Genomic DNA, 23,217 nt, shown 5'->3' on the forward strand with positions numbered 1-23,217 from the left:
TCTTTGCAATGTGTACAAGGTGCTTGCCAGCCAATATGACCCTCTAGGGTTTATCATTCCCTATACCACTAGAGGGAAGATTCTTGAACAGTCTATGTGGCAAAAGGAGATGGGCTGGGATGAACCTGTCATCGGTGTCCTTCGTGCCGCATTACCTTACCTTACCAAGGTATTATGTGCCACTTGCTACAGTGTCTCCAAGTTGCACCTTTGAGCTGCACGTGTTCTGTGATACCTCAGAGAAAGCGTATGGATCTGTAGCTTATCTAAGGACCACAGATTGCCACAGACATGTCAGCACTTCATTCCTGATGGCCAGATCCTGAGTCGCTCCTCGGAAGAGATTGTCCATGCCTCGTCTCAAACTCAGTGCTGCTCTCACTGAAGCGCAGCTTGCTAAGAGTCTTCAAACCGAACTTACCCTACCACTGCAGAATACCATCTTGTGGACTGACTCTACTACTGTGCTGAGTTGGTTGCAGTCTGATTCCTGCTGGTACAAAGTCTTTGTCGGGACTCGAATTGCTGAAATCCAGGAGCTCACCAGTTCTCACCAGTGGAGGTATGTCACTGCAGCGGAAAACCCGGCTGATGACATCACAAGGGGGAAGAAACTCTGTAGTCTTTCATCAGGCAGTCGTTAAGCTCAGGGTCCCCAGTTCTTGCAACAAAGTTCGGCGCACTGGCCCTCCTACAGATGAGCTACACAAGGGGATGCTATGTGGGCTTACAGTGGCAAAGTCTCCTACTCCAGACCCTGGCAACTTCACATCTTGGGAGGAGCTTGTGAAAGCCACTTACCATGGTCGTCACGGGGCAGCTTCTCCTCCAATGACCGCCACTGATCATGTGGAAGCAGAGATAGCCATCTTAAAGTCAGCTCAATATGACAGTTTTCCTGAGGATGTGATGGCCCTGATGAAGGGAAGAACTCTGGCCCCAAATAGTCAACTTTGTGTGCTCTGCCCTGAGTATGATCTGGTTACTGGCCTGATAAGGGTTGGAGGGCACCTGAGACGTGCTGAAGGTCTGGACACCATACACCCTATTGGGCTACCTCCAGAACACCCGGTAACTAAGCTCCTTGTCCAATACTTCGACACGATTCTGTTTCATCCTGGTCCAGAGCATGTCTTTGCAGAGATACGGCGCACTTATTGCATCATCAGAGGTTGACAAGTAATCCGGAGACATCAAAGACAATGTGTAGAGTGCCAGAAATGGCGGGGGAGGCCTGTTCTCACCAAAATGGCTGATTTGCCCGCAGCGAGACTCCGGATCCACAAACCTGCTTTTTGGTCAACTGGAGTCGATTGCTTTGGTCCCTACACCATCAAGATATCCGGAGGCAGGAGAAGCACTGGGGCATCATCTTCAAGTGCCTAACCACCCAATGTGTACACCTGGTTTTGCTGCCAAGCCTGGACTCAGACACTTTCCTCATGGCCGTGCGAAGATTTGTCTCCCATCGGGGTACACCATTCGAGATATGGTCGGATCATGACACTAATTTCCAAGGGGGGGCTCGAGAGTTAGAGGAAGTTTTCCCTATAATGACGCCCATTCTTCAGGCACAGCTGGCAAAGCAGAGGATAACCTTTCATTATAATCCACCGCATGCACCCCATTTTGGAGGAGCCTGGGAAAGGGAGATAAGGTCAGTTAAGGCTGCATTCCAGGTCATCCTGAAGGATCAGAGTGTGACAGAAGTCCTCCGCATGGCTCTCATTGAAGTATAAGGGATCCTTAATGCGAAACCTCTTGGTTACGCATCCTCGGATAGTGCTGATCCTGACCCCATTACCCCAAATCTCCTGCTCATAGGGCGGCTGGATGCTTCACTGCCGCAGGTGGTTTACGGACCAGGCCTATATAATGTAGATAAATTACTCACTCATGAGAAGTCACCCCTGAGAACTCAAAACTAAAAGTCATAATGTGGATGGTATGTGTAAAGTTGTTAGTGATGTACATTAGAAATTGTAAATGGTAAAAAATTACTATTAAATTTATGAACATTATTTTTGATCGCTATTGTGAAACAGAAACTAATATTTACAGTAATTGTTGTTTTGGAATGAAGGGTTTTAACCATAACCACACCAACATTTGGTAATCATTAGGAAAAACATAATTTACAATTTGTTGTTATCGTTATCGTTATCATTTTTAAAACTATAATACATAATACAAAATAGATTATATATATTTTTATTCCACAAAGTAATGACATAATTTTTTTATTGAAAGCTTGTTCTGATGTGCAGTTTAAAATGCTGATTATATATAATAAATTACAACCTTTTTTCATATGAACTGAGTAAGAAAGAGTCAAAATCATTTAAACTTACATAAATCCAGTCACGATGAAACCTCTTCTTCAAATTCAGAAGCACAGAACTCTCACACACCTCTCTATAACCGTTAGACAGAAAGGTTGAAACTATGCACAATTTAAAATATAAAGAGTGTGTGCGTGTGTGCGTGTGTGTGTCTGTGTCTGTACTCACTCCAGTTGGGACAGATCGTCCACCTCATCCACCTCTATAGCACTCTGGCTGCTGGGGATCATCACCTGTAAAAGCAGACAGCTCAACCCCCCACCTCATCTCCACAGGCATCTTGCAGTCTGGCTAACACTGAATGAAGCTTGTCAGAAAGGGCAAAGATTTGCTCTAGAGGCCTTGATGGTTTAAAGTGTGATTTGTTTTGGTCAAATATTTTGGAAAGCTTTCCACAGCAGGCAAAAAATTCAGTTTGCTGCAATGGAAGAGTGTTATGAGGCTGCAACCTCATGACAGTGTGATGCAATGTGTTATAAGGTCTATTGTATATACAAAGACCAGGCAATAAATCCACCAGCAGCAAGTCTTTTATTTCTCAGCTGATTTAAACCATATATTAACCTTCATGTGGTGCTATTGTGTCTTGTCTGTAATGGGTAAATCTATGTTTTCTAGTAGAGGGGTGATGAGTTATTCTGTTTATTTAGAAGACGAAACTCACACTTTATTAAAAAAGAAATTATTTGTATTCACAGGAAGCTTTTTAAATGAGAAAATTGCCCAATATAAATTGTGCCTAAATGATCAGTACTCATTCAAGTTTTAGGATATGCATTTGTATAATAGGTTTCTATGCACCTTGATGCATGCTCAATCACCCAGGTAAGTAAATCCCCAAAAGTTGATTCTGTCCATCTGGCCATAGCGTTTTCAGTGGGAGAAACGTTTCATCACTCATCCAAGTGACTTCTTCAGTCTCAGCTGACTGCAGGTTTCCCCTAATCTTACTACAATCATACTACAGGCAGAAACTTGGGTGTGCCATGGGTTCCCTAGTTTCACCCATTGTGGCCAATTTGTACATGGAAGAAGATGAAAAGAGGGCTTTGCTATCCTACCAAAGTCATTAGTTCAGGTGTGTGGATGGCACCTGGGTGAAAATCAATTCACCACATCACATTAACTCGGCGGACCAACACATCAAATTTCACCAGGGAGGATATGAAAAGTGGCTCCATCATTTTCAGTTGTTTCCAAAGAGTTGTTCATTCACACTGAAAACGCTTACATTCCTGTACTGCGAATGCGTGAAACGTAAGACGATTCGACCATCAGTTGTTTATTTACTTTCCAGCTCTTTGAAACGTCACAGCAAAATGAAACACAATTGTCGTCTAGTTCCACCACTGAACAACAGCTCTGAGTAAACATTCCATCTTCTTTGAAGAAAAGCTATCTGGAGCATAAATTGATACAAACTGATACTAATCTTTAATAGGTCTGTCAAAATTGAGAGCAAACAAAACAACTGCTATACAATGCCGTCCGCCATCTTAGTTGAATTGGTCATATGACTGCATTATACAACTAAAATGCATCATCATTTTCGAAAACCTCAGTTTTCACAGTCCACACTGCAGTCAGGGCTCTGTGTGCCGACAGGCGGGGAGGAGGATCCAAGCGCAGGACTCAAACACAGAATTGTAACTCAAAACCCTCAGCTTTATTTCCTGGCAGAAAACAAAACATAAACTGAGCAATGTACTGAACACTGAAACACTGACACGAAAACACACAGGCATAGTCTGATGGTACGACGCAACACCGAGCACAGGAAAACACAGGGCTTATATACACAGGGCAGTAATGAGGGAATTGGCAACAGGAGGGAGACACAGCTGGGAGAGATCAGGGCTAGCGAGACAGGGGGAACAAAGCTGCACACACTAACATAAGACAAAGACTTTCACAATAAAACAGGAAACATGAATCACTACTCAAAACCCAAGCAAATCATAATACAGAGAAAACCAAACATAAGAACTAATCTCTTAACAAGAATAACTGAAACATAGATTATAATAATAATCAACAAAGCACAATCCATCATTCAAAAAATAAACCAAAACATAATAAACTCAAAATACTGGGTCCAATGGACCCAGAACCGTGACAACTGCAACGCGAAAACGGCGTTTTCAAATTTATTCCCTTTGGAGAGCGTTTTCAAAAGCTCCATTTTCCTTGAGTAAAAATGCTGTGTCAGTGTGGACGGAAGGCCAAAACAGAGAGAAAAATATGCGTTTTCAAACAAAAACGTATTAGTGTGGACATGGCCTAGAATGCACCACACATGCATGCATCCAGATAGAGCAGCGGACTTCACCAAAGTAAAATAGGAATTACTGCTCCAGCGTCAGGTTCCCCTGTCCATAACAAAACATATTCCAGACTTCAGCAGAGAAGCTCAGATTATCTTCATTCAGGGAGGAGGTTAAGTGGCTCTACACTGAGCCCCTCTCGAATGACTGAACTCCTCACCCAATCTGTATGGGAATGGCTGGCTACTTTTTGGAGGATGATTACTTCCACCGCTAATATCCGCAATCTCACTTTTAAGAAGTGAAATGATTTTCCCTCTCTTCCATGCCTGTGAAGAAATACATTTCTTGATAGTTAAAGTTATTTCGAAATGTAAGGAAATTTGGTCAACTATATCTTTTTGGAATAATGCTTCTTGGCAATAAATCTTATACTGTGGAAAGCCTAAATGAAGCTACATTTGTAAGGAAAATGCATTTGTGGGTTGAGAAGCAGAGTTGAGCATGTGAGTTGCATTCATGAAAAACCTGGCAAATCTTCTCTGTCAATAGCAAACAGCTTAATCTGCTAATGACTTTTATTTGGTGTAGTTTATTGGGTTGAATGATTGAAGTCTGAAGAAACAACTGGCAATTAAACAATCTATTCATTTAACAAACAGGGGCCTCAATGGCATGTGGAAAACCCCACAGCCACAACAGCCTGGAACCTCCTCCTCATGATGGACGCTATCTTGGTCACACACTGCTGTAGGATGGCATCCCATTCTTCAACCAGCATTTGTCGCAAGACAGCCAATGTGGTCACTCTGGCATGAACAGCACGCCCAAGCTGATCCAAAAAGTCTTCAGTGGGGTTTTCTCGGACTGCAGACAGGCCATTCCATCCTCTTCAATCCTCAAATTCTGGAAGTAGTCTCTGACTAAAGACTCTGTTCATTTGGACAGCGGTTTTAGTGGTAGAAGTATTTCATCAGTCATACAAGTGATTTCTTCAGTCTCAGCTTACTGCAGATTTCCCCAGGTTTATAAACAGCTTAGCTGCCTAATGATTAGAGCTAGTGCCCTAACTACATCCATTCTCTAGTTCTCTGTGATTAATAGTCCTGTCAGTTTGTATATCAATGATCATGAAACTGATGTTTCGGTTCTCGTAGAGAACTGATTCCCAGCAGTCCAGTTCCTTGGAATTGTTAGTTAGCATGCCTATCGATCCTGCTTATCAGTTCCACTTGCACTCGCATTACAAACAGATGATTTTAGTTGGGTTGGAGGAGGAAAACAGTGATGCAGTCTGCACAGAAACAACTGCATTATGTTGCTAACACAACTTCACTTCCTTGCAAGCATCAGCACAGAGAGCATCTTAATGCTAAGCTAGCCAAGAACCCAGAGTTCAGTTAAAGTTGAGTGAATGCTGACCTCAGCTCTGCAGCCAAACCCTGAACTTAAACAGATGACCAGTCAAGATGCAGCCTCTGTTTATACCTGATCATGTTTCTAAAGTAGAATCACTGATCATTTTAAAGTCTATTTGCTCTGGTTTTCATTTTTGCTTTGTGTTGTCTGGCTTTTTTGTTCATATATAAATACTAAGAGAAAGTTTAGCATAGAGATTTGTGGTGATGTGTGGGACTGTAGCCTTAGGTTTATATTGTTAAATGGTCATTATAAGACATGCATGCATTTCAGGTCATTTTACACAGTAACATGAAAGTTATTTAATGAGTAGTATAACAAATTAATTTCTCCAGCAGGAAATTGAGTAACTTACTGCATTACTTTAAAGAAAACTGTTCTGTGTAGTATATTAAGGGATATCGATAATCGAATTGGAAATGCTAAATTCTTATTAATTCCCAATGCCTTCTCCCCCTTTCAAACTAATAGTAGCATTTAAATATTGCTGTCATGAAGTGATTTATAGTTTTATACTAAAACAGAGTATAAATACCTGTATGTTCACTAGTCGACTCTCTAGCATCTCCTGGTTGGGATCTTCTGATTCCCAGCATTCCCTGCCATTGTGGGATGGAATGGGCCGGGCTTGGCCTTCATCCTCATAGACTGTCCATTTGGTTAGCTTCTCCACTGTCTGATGGGGCAACATGTTCTCAGCGCACAACCAGTCCTGAGCCCACACAGAAAAAGATTGACAACTAAGCTTGAAAGAAGTATTGTCTTGAGCATAGCTTGAGAGAAGTACACATATTGAGTGCTATTGTTGCTGCGTGGAATGATAGCACTCCCTTAATTGTTAATTTACCAAGATTTTACACATGTTAACCATCTTAGCATCAACGTGATTACAGGTTACAGTTAGGGTTAGCTACACATCTATTTATGTATGAAAATTTTTCTCTTATTTATTTTATCCAAATGTAAATCTTGGCCTTACAAAAAGCCTTTAATACCTAAATAAATGTATTTCACATTTTCTAGCCACATATTAAACAATGCTTGTTTAAAAGTCCACTAACAAAAATGTAACCCATACCTGAGGCTTTCCACTCATCCGTGGGTTCCCAGTCCAATGTACCTTTGGTTTGGAGATAGAACATATTCTCCCCTCACCCATCAGATGAGCTACTTCCTTGTCTGCTTCTTCTTCACACAAAGACCGAACACCTGATCTCTCTGCGCTGGACTCTCCACTTGGAAATGGTCGAGTGGCAGAAGTGGGCATTGAAGCTAAACTACCTCTTTGTTCTTCTTGTCCTGAGGCCTGTGTTGGACCACCCAGTGACAAGGACATCTTGGTTATGTTGATTTGAGAGGTGTTCACCTTCCCTCTTGCAACTTCGAACATATTGACTCTATCTTGATTGCCTTTGCTGTTTCTGTCTTCAGTGGAGGACTCATTGAGTCCAGAACTGCTTTTAGGCTCATGTTGAACTGATGTTAATCCTCCAGACAAGGGTTTCTTGATGCACTTTACGACATTTAGATCTGGTTTGACAGGGAGCACAGACTTGACACCTGGCTTTGGAGGTCTGAGCTCTGGGGTTGTGGTTTCTGCTGGTAGAATTGCTGGAGTAGAAGTTTGAAGATCTGCCTTAGGTGCTTCTGTTATATTTTCTTTGCTTAGTTTATTCATCGTCGGGAGTACAACAGCATATCTGGCTTCTACAACTTTCTCCCCACCTAGGACTGTTTCTTCTGTTCCTTCCTCGTCCATACCCTGGAAGGTTGCTCTCTCTTCAACAATTTTGTCCTCAGTGGAGCTCTTGTTTTTCCTGTTAGCCAGGTTGGCTTTACTGGCAACTCCTACAGCCATCTTTTGTTTGAAAATATTCCCCTTAGATTTTCTTAGGCCATGTTTTTGGTTTATGGCTTGAATTGAGAGCCAGTGAGAAATCCCAATTGCTTTAGTCCAAACAGAAAGCTTTTTTCTCCAGTTTAACCCCTGTGGCATTTTCTTTTGAATCCAGCCAGACAGCCTGCACAAACTCTTCATACCTTTTTCCCGTGCGATCAAATGGTCATTAAAATTATTGAACCCCCCATCAGTTGTGCGTGTATCTGTTTCTTCTTTATCAGGCTTTGCCAAAATCATGGTTGCTTTGCGTTGGAGAGATAATGTCTTGACTTTCCCCAAGAGCAACATCTGTGACTTCCTGTTAATGACACTCTTAGCGCCCTGCTGCTCTTCTGGATCCAGAATGGTTTTGAGTTCTTCACTTCTGGCTTTGGGAAGCATGATTAGATCAACTTCTACAGAAGAATCTCTCCCTTTGATATTTTTTACTTTATTTGTTAACTGGGTCTCACTTTTTGCTGGGTCAGTCCTGGTAAGAGAAATACCCATTGGAGGCTGAACCCCTTCTGTTGTAGAACGAGATTTGTACTCTTTTTGTGGCTTCTTTTTCTTCTCCTTTTCTTCCTTGGCTTTTTGTTTGGCTTCCTTTTCCAACCTTAGCTTCTCTGCTTTGGCCCGTTGTTTTTCTGTCTTTGCAGCCTGCTGATCCTTTGTCTTTTTAAACATCTTGTATTTCATTCCTTGAGCAGGCTTTGCGGGAGTGTTTCTGTGTTGTCTGACGGCTTTATCAGCAGTTGGTTTTTTAGATCTTTCCCCCCAGGTTATCTTCTTGTCTGCAAATCTGTCATGATTGATAGTTTCACATAGGTAACCTCCCTGCTCATCTTCTTCTTCTGGTTTTTGTTCCTCTTCTTCTTTTTCTTCTACTCTCTTTTGTTCCTCTTCTTTTCTCCCCTCTTTTTCTTCTTGGTCCTTAGACTCACTTCTGGTGGATTCACCTTCTTCCTTGTCTGATTGTGTTTTTGCTGACTGTTCTGTATCTCTTTGAGTATTCAACACCTCAGATCGCTCACTACTTTCCTCACTAGCCTGCATCTTAACTGGCTCGTCATCGCTACTCTGTTCCTCCGCCTCCTCATTATTACTAATTTCCTTTACCGATGCCTCCACTGAGCTCCCTGCATCGCTCTCTGATTCCTCACTTTCTATTACCCTCTCTTTCTCAGGCTTAGTGTAGAACCCATTATTAATCCTATTTTGAATGGCTGGGAATACTTTTGGTGAATGTTTGGTCATCTTTTTTTCCCCACCTGTAAAGTCATTATCGTTCTTGTGTTGAGCATGCAATTTTCCATGTCCTGTTTTTTTATTTTCTTCCTCTGTATGATGCTCCATTTCACTGGAGCCTCTTCTTCTGCTTTGAACTGCTTTCATTCTTACATTGCTTTTAGTTTCATTGGACTTTCCATCCTTTAGTGTTAATAAAATCCATTTTCTTTCTTGAGAAGGAGACTGACATGTTTTAGAACTATTCTGTCTCACATTTTTTCATAGAATTTTGTTTGTTTTTGTCTTTGCCTTCTGTTTCATGGAATTTGTTCTAGCTTGGGATTCAAGTTGTAGTATGCAATCAGTTCTTCAGAGTTGAACTAACCTACAAAGTATAAAAACAAAATGTTTTTTGTCATTAAAGTTTTCATTTGGAAAATTGAGACTGCAAAAAGAAAGGTAAGAGGTAAAGCCTTACACATTAAATCAAAATTTAAAAAATTAAATAAATATAGATGACTAGATTATAGAGTAACATATCTGTCAAATTGAGTGAAACCAGGTCCTTGACTTCATCTTTCACTATTGAGACCATATTTCAGGATTTAAGTCCCTGATCCTTTCGACTTACTTGACATTCCTAAGCTAACTTTGTGGGCTAGGATTAATCTGCAGGATAAGGATAACACACAAGGAAGGAAAGTCCATTCAAAGAGGCTATAAATCTTTTCCAAGTTTGATAACAGTAACAGTAAACAGCAGATTTTGTCTCCACCTTCAGCCTAGATGTGGCTCTATACCCAGTGTCCCTGGGGGTAAAAGCACAGAGCTCATTTCAGTGTAATATAGCTTACCAGGCTTCTCAGATGAAACCAAGGCATAGCTGGGGGGGCTGCAAAGTCCTCTCGCTTTTCCTCAAGAACTAGTGTTACTGATCCAAATATGTGCTGTGCTCAGGAGGAGAGCTGACCCACCCACTAAAATTAAACCAAGGGCAGAGAGCCACATATGTAATATACACCCAACAACATTGTATGCCTGTGACACAACAATGACAAAGTTGAACTGCTTGCAGTAAAGTGCAGACACACAAACACAGAGGGCCTTCTGAATTATTTAGTTCTACCTGGCTGATCAGAGCACTGTGCTGCCATTCATATGGACATCTGCTAAATGGTTGGGAGGAAAGGTGAGAAGTGCTGTTTCAAGTGCTCAATGCAGTTTTAGAGATATAAAAGTGAACTACAGCACAGTAACTACTTGGGCTAGTAATAAGTTCGTAAGGAGCCAAAGTGTTTAGCAGCAATAATGACTCAGAAACAAGAATAACTGTTGAGTAGCAACTCTTATATTGTTACAATGCATAAAAAAGATTGTCCAATTTGTACAGAAAGAGTACAAAATAATCAAATTGACCCTAATTATCAGAAATAAAATGAATAGTGTGCACACTTAAATGAAATAAAAGTGTCCATTGGGGCCCTTTAAAGAATTAAGAGTTGTTTCGGTAACAACTGACTTCAAAGGTCTTTGTAAGTGCAGTGTGAACATATGTATGAGTGTGTACGTGTGCATCTTCTTCATGGTGATTTTCCTCAAAGTGGTTGACTCAACATCTGTTATGACCAGACTTTCCTGTTCTCTCTAAACACCTAACCTATAACCCAGGTCTATTATCATATTATGAACTATTTAAAGTTTAAATTAAATATCAAAATATTGCATCAACCTCATGTAAGAAATCTTCCCAAATCTCAAAGTTTCAGTTTTTCTTTTAGCTGTACAACACGCAATAGTCAAATGCATGAAATATGAGAACTAAACATTCAAGTACTCACATATTTCTCTTTTCAATAATACTGATGGTGAGTAACCATTAACATTCAAAATTTCATACATCATAGCCATATCAAAACCATGTGCAAATAAAACAACAAAATACACATGCTGAGTTCGGTTTAGAGGTATCAAAGTATCGAGCTTAATTTCTCTAACACTATAGGTCTGCACCAAAAATTACCCCCAGTTACGTTAGACTCACAGTAGAAATTAAATAAATTCTTTCAATAATTTGCATATTACAAAATAGAACATTATTTTACTCTCTTCATCTGTGTTTTTTTAAATTAGCCATCTTTAAACTGGCAACAGGAAAATAAAACAGACTTCCTCTTTTATATTTAAATCAGCATAAAATAAAAGACACTATATATACACTGTTCGGAAATACTGCACAATTATTGTGGAGAGAAATAGGACCCAAGTGCAGACACTGATAACCAACTTAACTGAGAATGAGCTTTTATTTGCCAGTGAGGAAGAGGGGAAGTTCTGTCGTGTGGGAGTATTTTGAGTTGATTTTGGACAATCGGGTGGGTTTGGGAGCTTTCTGCTCTTGTTTTTTGCCTTCGTTTTGCGTGTGTTTATTTTATCTGAAAAATTAAAAAACTTAAAATGTCTTAACAAAACATTTGCTTTTCATAATATACATGTCATTAAATAATTTTATTCTTAAAACAATCTTAAAATGTTATCCTACAAAATGTGCAGCAATTTAATTTATTTGTTCTTTTTAGGTGATAGTATGTAGGACCCAGGAAGACCGTATACCTGCATCTCTACCAACTTGCATCTCAGTTTCTGTGCACTCCAGCCTCTTCTGTTCCATGTGAGAGAATTTTCTCTAAGGCAGGAGAAATTATCTCCAAGAAAACAAACAGACTCGGCCATCGCATAGCGGAACAAATTCTCTTCTTAAATAAAAACCAAACAGGATAACCTTAAATGCATGCAAGTAAAGTAAATGTTTTCACTTTACAAGTTCATAAGCATTTCCCCTTTCCAGTTCACAATCAGTTCTACGCCCAGGTTTAAAAATGTGTATAAGAAAATTGGCCTAATATAATATTATTTATAAAAACACTTTCCAGCGGTTAATTGCATAAGTACCTTGAGGCAGGACCTCACAGCAGAAGCACACTCCATAATATGTTGTACGTTATTATATGTATGTTATATGTATTTTTCATCTATTGTATTTACCAACATCAAGGAGTCACAAGCAAAGAAAGACCAAACCATGGCACATGTTTAAACAAGGAATGTTTATTGATCAAATTTTTTTGTTAAGCAATTAAACATCATTTTTTTCACCCCCAAAAAATACATTTTCAAAGCAACACAAAGATGGCCCAATATCAGACCAGATAGTGAACTCCACTCTGTGAAGTGGGCAGTCATAATGAAGCAGTACACTTTAATTTGTTGCTTCAAGCTGTTCTTTATATTTTTGGCCACCAGATGTCCCCAGAGATGACTGTGTTGAAAAGCTCCAAGTAATGAAGCTTCAACACAAGCTTTAATGCTTCAGAAAGCTTTGTTTGACCATCACCATGCAAAAGTAATACAAAGGAGCCAAAAACCTGAGTGGAGACGTGGAACATGGGACATGAGAGCCTGAGACGAGGAACTTGGAGAAATGACATGGATGATATGCAGACAAACCAGCAACACACAGAGGAAGACAAAAGGCTTAAATACATAGAGAAGAAACAGTAGGGAAACACAGCTGGGAGTAATCAAACGGCCCAGGACCGTAACAATTATCCACTTTAGTTCACTCTCATAACTTTAATATTACCACTACTCTCTTTAGCACACAGTGAACCGACAGGAAAAATAGCTTCAGAGCAGCTACAGGAAAATGTTTCTCACAGTTGCTTTGTGTTTCAAAGCCGAACACACCGGTATCAGAACAGCAGCAGCTCTCCAGCTGGAAAGTAAGTGGTAAACCTGTGCTTGCATTAGCATGGACAAGGACGGTAAGAATCTTCAAGTTTTTTTTTTCATCCAACTAACACTTGTCTTACAAACATTAGTTCTCTCCTTCATTCACTCACTCAGCTCCAGGCTTCCAGTAGGTAAGTAGGCTGGCTTTCTGTTTTTTTCTTGTCCCACAGTTTAACTCTGGGTTTTCCTCTTTTTGTTCTCTGTGTTTCTAGGTCTTCTTTTCAGTAGTTGCCTTCACTACCATGGCTGAGATCAGAAAGAAACCCAGGAGAATCACATGCTTTCACCTCACCTCCTAGTTGACAGGCTGAATGTAGGCTTTGATTGGCTGTTGAGAGCTAGGCAACACCATGTGGGGTGAACTGAGCAGTGCACTCGATTGCGATAGGAACTGTAACACTTGATGTAAACAATTAAAATAAAGAAAATAAATACTGTCTCTTCTTTTATCTTTTGTGTCATCTAATTGTGTTTTTTCCATCTGGGTTACATTAACAATATGAGCTGATGGACAGGATGAGAAAGAGCACGGTGAGAAACAGGTTCCTCTACGTGCTATACGTGTAGAGGAACCTACCCAGGATGGAATTAATCCGACATTCCATTATGAAATTACAGAATTTCAGCTGTTTCATGTCCCAGTAAGTTATAGAGAAAACAGATATTTTATCTCAAAAATTTTACAAAGTCATAATTCATGATTATTCACTATTGTTATACATTATTAACCTGTTTGTTATATGTAATAATCTGTTAGAAATTGTGTTTTCATGTCATTTTAAAGTAAAATGATTACTTAAATGCAAAATGTTGGCCTTTTATTAATAGTGTAAGTTTTGTATTGTAATGGTAAATGGCCTGCATTTGTATAGCGCTTTTCTAGTCCATAGGACCCCAAAGCGCTTTACACTACATTCAGTCATTCACCCATTCACACACACATTCACACACTGGCGATAGCAAGCTACATTGTAGCCACAGCTGCCCTGGGGCGCACTGACAGAGGCGAGGCTGCCGGACACAGGCGCCACCGGGCCCTCTGACCACCACCAGTAGGCAAACATGGGGTTAGTATCTTGCCCAAGGATATTTGGCATGCAGCCAGGATGCAGCCTGGGATCGAACCACCGACCTTCTGATTAGTGGCTGACCTGCTCTGCCACCTGAGCTACAGCCAGGTGGCAGAGCAGCCACCTGGCTGCGATTATGTATATAATCGCATAATTTATATTTAATATTAAATTGAACAGCTGATGGGACACAATGACTCTTACTTAAAACAGAGGGGGGGCTGGCAATGCTGCAGTCTGCATTTCAGTTGATCAGCCAAACAATAGTGACAATCTATTGGGAATCTGTAGCAGCACCCAAGAAATGAATAATGTATATATGCAGGAGCCAAACACCAGGAGTCTCCATCACCTCAGACTAGTTGTTCTCCTTCTTGCTGGACCAGGCCCTGGACCTGGTGACGTCAGTCAGCATCCTTCTTGGCTATAGACTAAGGATGAGGTGACTGCAATCCTTGTCCAATCTTCTTAGACTTCCATGAGGAAGCAGGGTTTCTGCCAGGGTTGCTCCAGACCCCAGCCAGAGACCGAACCCAAGCCTACAACTGCTGTGATTACTTAGAACTTGTTTTTCAGTGCTTTTTCTAAACCCGACATATCAGAGGAAAGGGAGGGATCAGAGGGAAACTTGGGCTGACCATTTCTTTTCAGCTGTGTGTCCTGTGCAGGGATGACCAACTATGTAACCGGAGTAACCTGTGCAGATGGAGCCAGTCTAGGTGCCTTTGTCGGTGACATCACCCCTCCCTCTACCTGTCTTACACACACTTCAAGTGGTGTTCAGGACATGCAGGCAGGACATGGAGACAGGTAGTCTTTGACATCCTTAAAGATGGGACCAGAACAGGCACTGGAGAAAAGAGATGGTGCAGTTCTTACCAGGGTGGCAGGTATACCTGGTGGTCTGGGCACAATGTATTACTTGGAAGGTACAAAAAGATGGTTAGGTGGACCAATACCTGGGTCTTGGTTGTCACACTGGAGAATCCTGATCAGTGATTTGATTTCCTAGGTAAATCGAGATGGATGGAAATTATGGTAGCACTTTCAGAGGTGGTCTTGGAAGTGGATAATTGGCTGGAAAGTACGTCTGGTTTTGCATAGTGAGAGTTGAGTCTGTAGGTAATAATAATAAATCCGGAGAAGAACAAAGTCAATCTTGCTTGCTGAGTACTGAGTAAGCGAAGCACCTGAAAGCAAATCTACTGCACAATCGTAGGGACAATGAGGTGGGAGAGAGAGCCTTTTCTGAATACTAAGTAATTATAAACAGCAATACCTGAAGACAGATCCGGGGTGTCAGATGGCTGAAGGAGACAAACACGATTTTAAACAGTGCTGGTGACAGAAATTGTTCCAACCTAAGATGCTATTATGGGTCCAGTAAATGTGGACCCATAACCAGCTTGCTTGACCTACAACAAGCGGGGGGTTCCAGGGGCGTCAGAAATGTACAATTGAATCTGAGGGACTACCAAAAGGAAGACAGTGAGAGACTACTCTGTGAGCGATGTCAGAGAGGTGAGTTCAAACCACTGCCCAACCACCCCCTCAGCCTGTGCTTCAACGACTCTGATAGTTAGAATGACTCGGGGGTGTTGATTCATTTAAGCTAACATAATCATCCTGCTGTAACCAGGTTTGTGATTTTTTTATGTTTAAGTCGTATTTTGCTGGTTTCACATTTAAGTTAAGTAAGTCTGTTTGGGAGCTGACACAGTTTCTAAGGGGATGGGGTTTTGAGGGGATAACAGGAGGAGAGAAGCTGCAGAGAGGCGTGTAAGACTGAAACTCTGCTTCCTGGTCCCAACTCTGGATAGTCACGTTTTGGGGGCTTTAATAAATTTGGCCATATTTCTAGAAATGAGAGCTGCTCCATCCAAAGTGGGATGGATGCCGTCTCTCCTAACAAAACCAGGTTTCCTCCAGAAAGTTTCTCAAGTATCTATAAAGCCCACATTGTTTTTTGGACACCACTTAGACAGCCAGCAATTTAAGCAGGACATGCGGCTAAACAAACTACAGAGTACAACATTGTTTTGGAAAAGTTACGCACCAATTCAGTAATAATTTCAGTGACCTTCGATTGATGTAACCAAGTGTCATTACTGCCGATGCGAATGATAATTTTACTGAATTTATGTTTACCCTTAGCCAGCAGTTTAAAATTTCACTCAATGTCACCTGCTCTGGCCCCTGGAAGTCAATTGACTATGGTTGCTGGTGTCTCTAGCTTCTCATGTCTCAGAACAGAATCGCCAATTACCAGAATTTAACCCCCGGCGGGTGTGTCGCCAAGTGGGGAAAAGCGGTTAGACACATGAACAGGTTGGTGGTATACTTTCTGTTTAAGACCTAGATTCCTCCTCACCGTCACCCATCCTGTTTCCCCGGCTGCTAGGGATAGTCTCCCGGCTACATTTAGTACAAGTATCATTACTGCTAAAGGAGGCCGAGGAGTAACTAAACATCTGAACCAATGAGCAGGAAAGTGCAGGAGGGACAGGTGAAGAGGCCATGCAGCTAGCAAGTCAGCTATGAGCTAAGCTAAGCTAGGGAAACCCTAAAGAAACAGTAAGTGAATACTGTGACTATAAATTAGTGAGTGAATACACAGAGTGTGCTTCACATAAAGCACATAAAGATTACACTATGAAATAAGAAGTTATCTGTAAGTTTTTAATTAAACTGCTACGCAGATAAGCTACACAAAAACACCACTATGTGTTGGAACAGTAACAGGCAGTGATACTCTACTGCAGAGGGAGCGAACACCAAGTGAAAGCCCTTTCTTATTTCTTAATGCTGATAAGACAGATTTGATGGTCATTGGATCACAAAAATTTCAGTAATTGCCCCAAAACCTCACCTTGAAAATAGCTGAAATTGCATAAATTGCAGGGGCAAGGTAAAAAACTTGGGCGTGTGGCTTGGTGGAGCTCTCCTTCAAGTCTCATGTAAAAGAGACAAGGACTGCCTTTTATCACCTAAGGAACATAGCTAAAATCAGACAAGTTTTATCACTTGACAGTGCAGAGATTGTTGTCCATGAATTTGTGTCTTTGTGCTTGATTACTGTAATGCTCTCCCTACTGGAGCACAATTTTGAGCACATTATCCAGTACTGAAATCTCTTCACTGGTTGCCTTACCAGATTTAAGCAGATTTTAAGGTCCTGTTGCTCACCTACAAGGTATTAAATGGTTTGGCGCCTTCATATCTCTCTGCCCTTTTGTACCTCTATGTTCCATCCCGTGCTCTCCGATCTCAGGATACTGGCCTTCTAAAAGTTCCTAAAACCAGAAGAAAAACTACTAGGGAGCCTGCTTTTTTTTTTGTGGAACAACCTCGCTCAAGATATTAGGCAGGCATGCTTTGTGGAGGTTTTCAAATCCAAGTGTTAAAGACGCGCTTGTTCCCCCTGTCCTACATGTATTAATTCTATGCCTCAAGTTTTTCCTGGTTCTTATTGCTTTTCCCTTTTGCTTTATCAGTTTTTAAACTGTATTGTTTTTATTATATATATTTTATCTTCAAATAGCTGTTCAGTACTTTGTTTAAAAGTGCTTTATAGATAAAGTTTTTATTATTATCAACACTTGGATCACGCAGGACAGCTGATTCCTCCTTTATTGTATAGATTTCACCAGAGATAGCTATGCTCTGCAAGTACACAACACTGTAGCTAGGCTTTTTAGATGAAAAGATACCAAAAAGGAGTACTGAGCTTTGGCAGTTCATGAGGGTCAAATAATGGGTTCTGAGTTGACATGTGGTCTCTGAACCAAGCACACATAGACTTGAAGACTTGGGGACACTCACACAATCAAGAATTGCACTGCAGCATAGTCATTTTTCCATATCCATTTTTTGCTATGTTAAAAAAAAAAAATGGAGATACTGTGCAGAAAAAAAGAGCCAGACAGTCATTCTTTGGAAAAACAATTTTATCCTAGAAAACTGTAGTGTAAAGTTATTAAAAAAAAATTAGGGTTCTTAATCAATTCACTACAAAAATAGATTCTAGACTGATGCTAAAACACCCAGCATTGTGAGAGATAGTACCAAAATATTTCCTTGTGTGATCTAAATAGCAGCCAACCCCAGTTACAACAGATCCACAGGTAAAGAGTCATTTATATATTAAAAATATTTCAGCACAATAGTTTATAATTACATTCCTAAATTACAGTATTTATTACCTGCAAAAGAAAAAATAAAATCAGAACATGCACAAAAATTGCAGTAGTGCATCAGTACCTATGCGTGGTGTAAAGAATGTGTAATGCTAAGTAAATGATAAGTCAAAATAACACACACACACACACACACATCATCTCAGGCATTACTGAACATGTTCCACTGATTTTCTGAATAGTATGGAAGCTCATTAACATAAGAAGAAAAAAAACATTAAAAGTTAAAATCATGCCAACTTTGTAGATCTAAATTTAAAAAGTTAAGACATGAAAAAATATAAAGACTATGCATGAAGTGAAAACGCATGATTTGTGTTACATCAATGTTGTATAAACAAACAAAACCAACAAAAAACCCCAAACGAATTAAAATAGTATCACCTAATTCAGACTGAAACGCGCGTTTCCTCTGCGTTTCAGTGTCTCAAGAGTTTTTTTTACAGCAACTTGTTGTTAATTTAACACTTTATAATTTTGGACACAACATGTTTTTGCAGGTAGAAATGGGCTTTCCTACAACAAATCACAAATCTAAACTACACAAAATATTTATCAATGTTATTTAAAGTCATCCCCCAAATTTCTTCTTCATGTCTCTATGAGGAGATGAAGGCCAGTAAGATATACAGCAGAGTACAGTGACTAGATAGTGATGCTGGTAGTGATAAAGGCCATTAGAACATCAAGTGAATTTAAACAAACAGTTTTATACCAAACAAAACAGCTCAGTAGCTTCCATGTCAGATGTAGAAGGCTGATTTGAAGGGATCCGGTCACACGCCAGTAATGTGCCTCATCCAGCTTTGGGTTTAAATGGGTGTGGCCATGCTATGGCAGCAGTGTATGGTCCTTAGGCACATGTGGTGTCTCTTCCTTCACATTCTTTGCACCATTACTGAGCCAAAGCCCTAGATGTTCAGAAAGCACTTCTGACAAGAGCCTATTGGTGTCTCTATGAAGGGGCCAGTGTGAGCGCAGCATCAGTAAATGGCGGGATGGGTAAGTCTTTGAGGAGAGGGGTCAGGTGTCAGTAGTGTCAGCTAAAATGGAGGCAAGATCTGTTGCTTAGGTCCACTTTAGACATATCAACATGTCGGTTCTCTGTAAAGATACAGCACAAAAACACCATGAACCAACAGATGTGGATTCAAAAATTGATTGCATGTTTTGCATTTGTAGGAAAGAAAGTGCTACAAAGTCTCACCTCAGCTGTTGAGATAGGCTCCTCACGCTACAGCACTTTTCACATTATTCTCCAGGAATGACCTTTGACAAACAGAAAACAGAATCCATTAACACAATTGGTTACAATTGTCCAACTTCATGTTCACCTTTAAAAACCCAAGAGCTATAATCTCAGCGTTTTAAAAGTTTATGATACAATTAGAAAAAGACTGAGCAAGTACAGTTTGTTTGCAAGGCTTACTAGGCAAAAGCCTCTTCTCACTATAAGGAACATAGAACCGTGCCTTAGATTTGCAAGGTTATATTTAAATAAACCACAAGACTTTCGAAAAATGATTTGGATGATTGAGACTGAAGTAAAGATGTATGGTCAAAATGCACAGTGTGATGTTTGTCGTTAATATTGGAGAAATGTTAGAAGAATTTCTGGGTTGAATGAGTTCAATTTTCTCGTAACATATCAAGTGAAAATCTGCAAGAAAAAAATGTTGGTAGCTTTTTAAGCCAAAGAATTACGTCAATTTACTTTTAAAGGTTAATTGGGAAAAATATTAATGGATTCAGAGTTCTGGGATTAACACCAGCAACGCTGCTTTGCAATCACAGTAACAACACAGACTGAAGTTGCTCAGTACATTTTTTCCCCCCGGAGATGCACGCTGCAAACAGTTCTTACAAGCAGATCTAACTGCACACTGCAGTCATTTTTCCAGCCTGAGAATGGCACAACATCTTTTTTTTCCTTATTTAATTTTTGTACAACTACAAAGAATGTGTTTGTGATACTTGCATTTGATCTCCTTCTAGTGACTTCTGGATCTCCTGAAGTACTTCTGAAAAGAAAAAAACAAAACACAAAAAAACAACTGTAACTAACTATTGTTTTTAACAACACCACACTTTGTCATGACTTGGAGCGTTAGCTCAGTCACAACAAGCCAGCTCACTGGGGAAAAAATGAAGTTGTATCAGTCATGTGCTTATATATGGTTCTGAGACATGTAATTTGGATGTTTCAAATGACAATGTGAGTAAGAGGCTGCAGGACCAGCTCAAAAAGGTAGCGTATGATTCAATTACAACTGAAGCCAGATTTCCTTTGAACAACTACAATGTCCGAGGGACATACTATTTGACCTTCCAGGTCTATATTTCAGGATATTCTCCTGCCTTTGTATCTTGAGTACTCACTCTCATCATTCAGCAAAGCATGCTCCATAACATGTTTAGCTGCATTTTCTGCAATAGATGGCATGTCAACACAGTCAGCCATAGACAAGGTACGTGTAAAAACAGACAGCACATTTAGCATAGCACAGAATTATAAAACACCACAGAACACAGAACACACACTCATGTGGCACATGCACATTTAGTTACAATGATATTATTTGTTTTTAATTGTTTTACCTGCATCCTCACCATCATGTTTGGCTCTAAAAGGACAGAGAAGACAAAAAGTAATGAAAGCTCATTCTTAGGGATGTCACAACATATCAATTATTGTAATATGTAAAACATGTAATATTAATATCCTGTTAAAATATTTGTTAAAAAGGGACAATGAACTGGAAGTAAAATGAGTACATTTTGCTGATATAGCCATACTGGCTGATTTTGATCTGCAGTCACTGGAAGGTTGATGTCACTTATAAACATTAAGAGAAAATAAAAGACACAAAAACAGCATAACTGACTATATTGGAACTAGTGATTTATACATTTGGAGGAGGAGGCAAGAGATGTTATGCGCTTTAGTTGAGTGGTTTTACTTTTCCAGGTGTTGAGGCACGCCTGAGTCAGGACTGTCGGCATCTCTCAGCCTCAAGCATTATTTTGGACATTCTATGTCCCAAGAGTGAGTTTCACCAACCAGGGATCAGAACGTCAGACAGCCACTTTGACGGCCATCAAATCCACCAGACCAGACCGCTGTGTCTTTTCCTCTTTTTTTATAAATGCAATTTGCACTTCTGTGTTACACAATATCAGTCTTGCTTCTACTGTTTTTAACTAACTTCATTTTTACTTTTCTTTCTATCTACACACTCTGCACACATCAGTGAGATTTCCATCTAATGTTTATTATTTCTTCACCAGGGTCAGCATTAAAGTCTTTAGAATCTTTCACTGTCTTTTATATACTTTTCTGGCATTATTACAATGTATTTACTCTCATTTAACATGGCAGTTGTAACTACCAGCATCATCTAACAACCTGGCTCAAATTGCCCTACAGCAAACTTTTGTATTCAGCAAACACCAACATGATGAAAACAAGGAAACCTCCAAGTGTATGTACCTATGAGTAGATGAAGCTCCATCTGGTTGTGACTGGTGTTGGTTGGAATGAAGTGGAGCCTCCACCAGACAACGAGGCTCCACAACACAGCGGGTCGACAAAGAGAATCTTTCAAACTCAGACGGTGAGATCAGGTAGAAGCCTGAGGGAGAACAACAGCACACAGGAGCTTAGTGAAAGTGGCAAGCGGGGTGGGGGTGGGGGGGACCTATGAATGTAGATAAGTGCACTGGCAAAATGACTGTCCATTGAACAACAACAGCAACAAAAAAAACATGACAAAAATCACATTTTAGGAAGAAAGTCTCACTTCTAAAAACTCATGGCAGCAGTTACTGAACAGCATAGATGTAAGCGGCATAAGGGTTCTTTCCATTTAAAACCAACAAACATACAAGCTAAACAATCCAGTTTTCATAATAATCTGACAGTAAATGGATCCTTTAATCTGATTAACATATCCCACAATACAAGTCTGTCGGCATGTACTAACACAAATAACAAAATATACAAATTGTAACCCCAGTTTACCACCATGAAGCCAGTACTTTTCTGTGAGCGAAATCAAAGTCGTTCTAAAATCAGGTCTTGTTGTACAGGCATCTTGAAACAGCTCACATTCCTTATTTGGGCAGTTATTTTGAAGCGTGTGTCTAAATTACCTTTAATTTTATTGGTAACTAGGACATAAAAATTGCATAGTATCACCAGCTTTTTTTTAAAAGCTGCTTTAGAAATTGCTGTTGCAAAACACTAACACATATTTTAACTCTGAATTCTTTGACTGTCACATGTTTCTTTAGCTCTTTGTGGAAAGTCAGCAACTTGTTACTGATCCCCATCTCTTCAAATGGCTATTAAGGCTAAAGACTTCAGGCTAGAACAAAGACATACATGACTTCTGAAAACTGCTTCTAGAAGGTCGAGCTAGAGATACATCTGTATTGTTGATGTTATATTCTAAAGAGAATGTATTTAGAGTCCCAGTAAAACAGAGGAAGAAACGTGTGCGCAGGTGTCTCTATACCTTGGCCGTGCTTGGTGAAAACACAAGAAGCGATTCCACTGACGTCCTCTCGGCGGATGCAGGGGTACTGTACCTGCATCTTGACGTGTGGCAGTGACACCACGTGAACATCGCCCTGATTAGTCAGGACCAACAAGCCGCTTTCACCATAGTCCTCTGTCCGATTGCTGCCAAACCAGGCCATGCCTACCCTTCGCACTCGAGAACCATCAACAGCAGTCAGCTTTAATTTCATCTTAGCACTAACTTTTGGCAGCGTGAAAACCTGAACACACACAAAACAAATGCATTGGAATAGAGTTTACAACATTTTAAGAGGATTTAATAGTTCTATCCTACACCTCAATAAATAACAGTAATTGTACCGATATTAAAAATTGTGAGCCTAGACCACATAAATGGCATTCTCTTTAGAGCATAGAACAAGCTAAGACACAACAATGCTCAACAAGTGACATGAACCAACAGTAACTGATTTAATTGTTATTTTTGAGGGCTGTAAATCTACAGG

General features: G+C 40.1%; 2 protein-coding genes across 3 annotated transcripts in view; both read right to left on the reverse strand.

Moving 5' to 3' along the window:
* Window positions 1-9,161, reverse strand: part of myo15b (myosin XVB) — a 162,103-nt gene extending 152,942 nt beyond the window's left edge. Inside the window, exons 1-4 of the mRNA XM_065471583.1 lie at window positions 7,104-9,161; window positions 6,561-6,737; window positions 2,511-2,575; window positions 2,352-2,415 (exon numbers count right to left, since the gene is read on the reverse strand). Coding sequence (XP_065327655.1) covers window positions 2,352-2,415; window positions 2,511-2,575; window positions 6,561-6,737; window positions 7,104-9,161 — 2,364 coding nt within the window. The remainder of the gene's footprint in view (window positions 1-2,351; window positions 2,416-2,510; window positions 2,576-6,560; window positions 6,738-7,103) is intronic.
* Window positions 9,162-17,680: 8,519 nt separating this feature from the next.
* llgl2 (LLGL scribble cell polarity complex component 2) overlaps window positions 17,681-23,217 on the reverse strand; it is a 46,196-nt gene continuing 40,659 nt past the window's right edge. Inside the window, exons 21-27 of one of the 2 annotated variants that reach the window (XM_063481740.1) lie at window positions 22,707-22,971; window positions 21,680-21,821; window positions 20,788-20,813; window positions 20,569-20,616; window positions 20,168-20,210; window positions 19,397-19,458; window positions 17,681-19,293 (exon numbers count right to left, since the gene is read on the reverse strand). In XM_063481740.1, coding sequence (XP_063337810.1) covers window positions 19,419-19,458; window positions 20,168-20,210; window positions 20,569-20,616; window positions 20,788-20,813; window positions 21,680-21,821; window positions 22,707-22,971 — 564 coding nt within the window. In that variant the 3' untranslated portion in view covers window positions 17,681-19,293; window positions 19,397-19,418. The remainder of the gene's footprint in view (window positions 19,294-19,396; window positions 19,459-20,167; window positions 20,211-20,568; window positions 20,617-20,787; window positions 20,814-21,679; window positions 21,822-22,706; window positions 22,972-23,217) is intronic. The other variant, XM_063481741.1, reaches the window with a different exon arrangement.

The sequence above is a fragment of the Pelmatolapia mariae genome, linkage group LG8 (assembly GCF_036321145.2).
Source record: "Pelmatolapia mariae isolate MD_Pm_ZW linkage group LG8, Pm_UMD_F_2, whole genome shotgun sequence".
In the NCBI taxonomy this organism is placed as follows: Eukaryota; Metazoa; Chordata; class Actinopteri; order Cichliformes; family Cichlidae; genus Pelmatolapia; species Pelmatolapia mariae.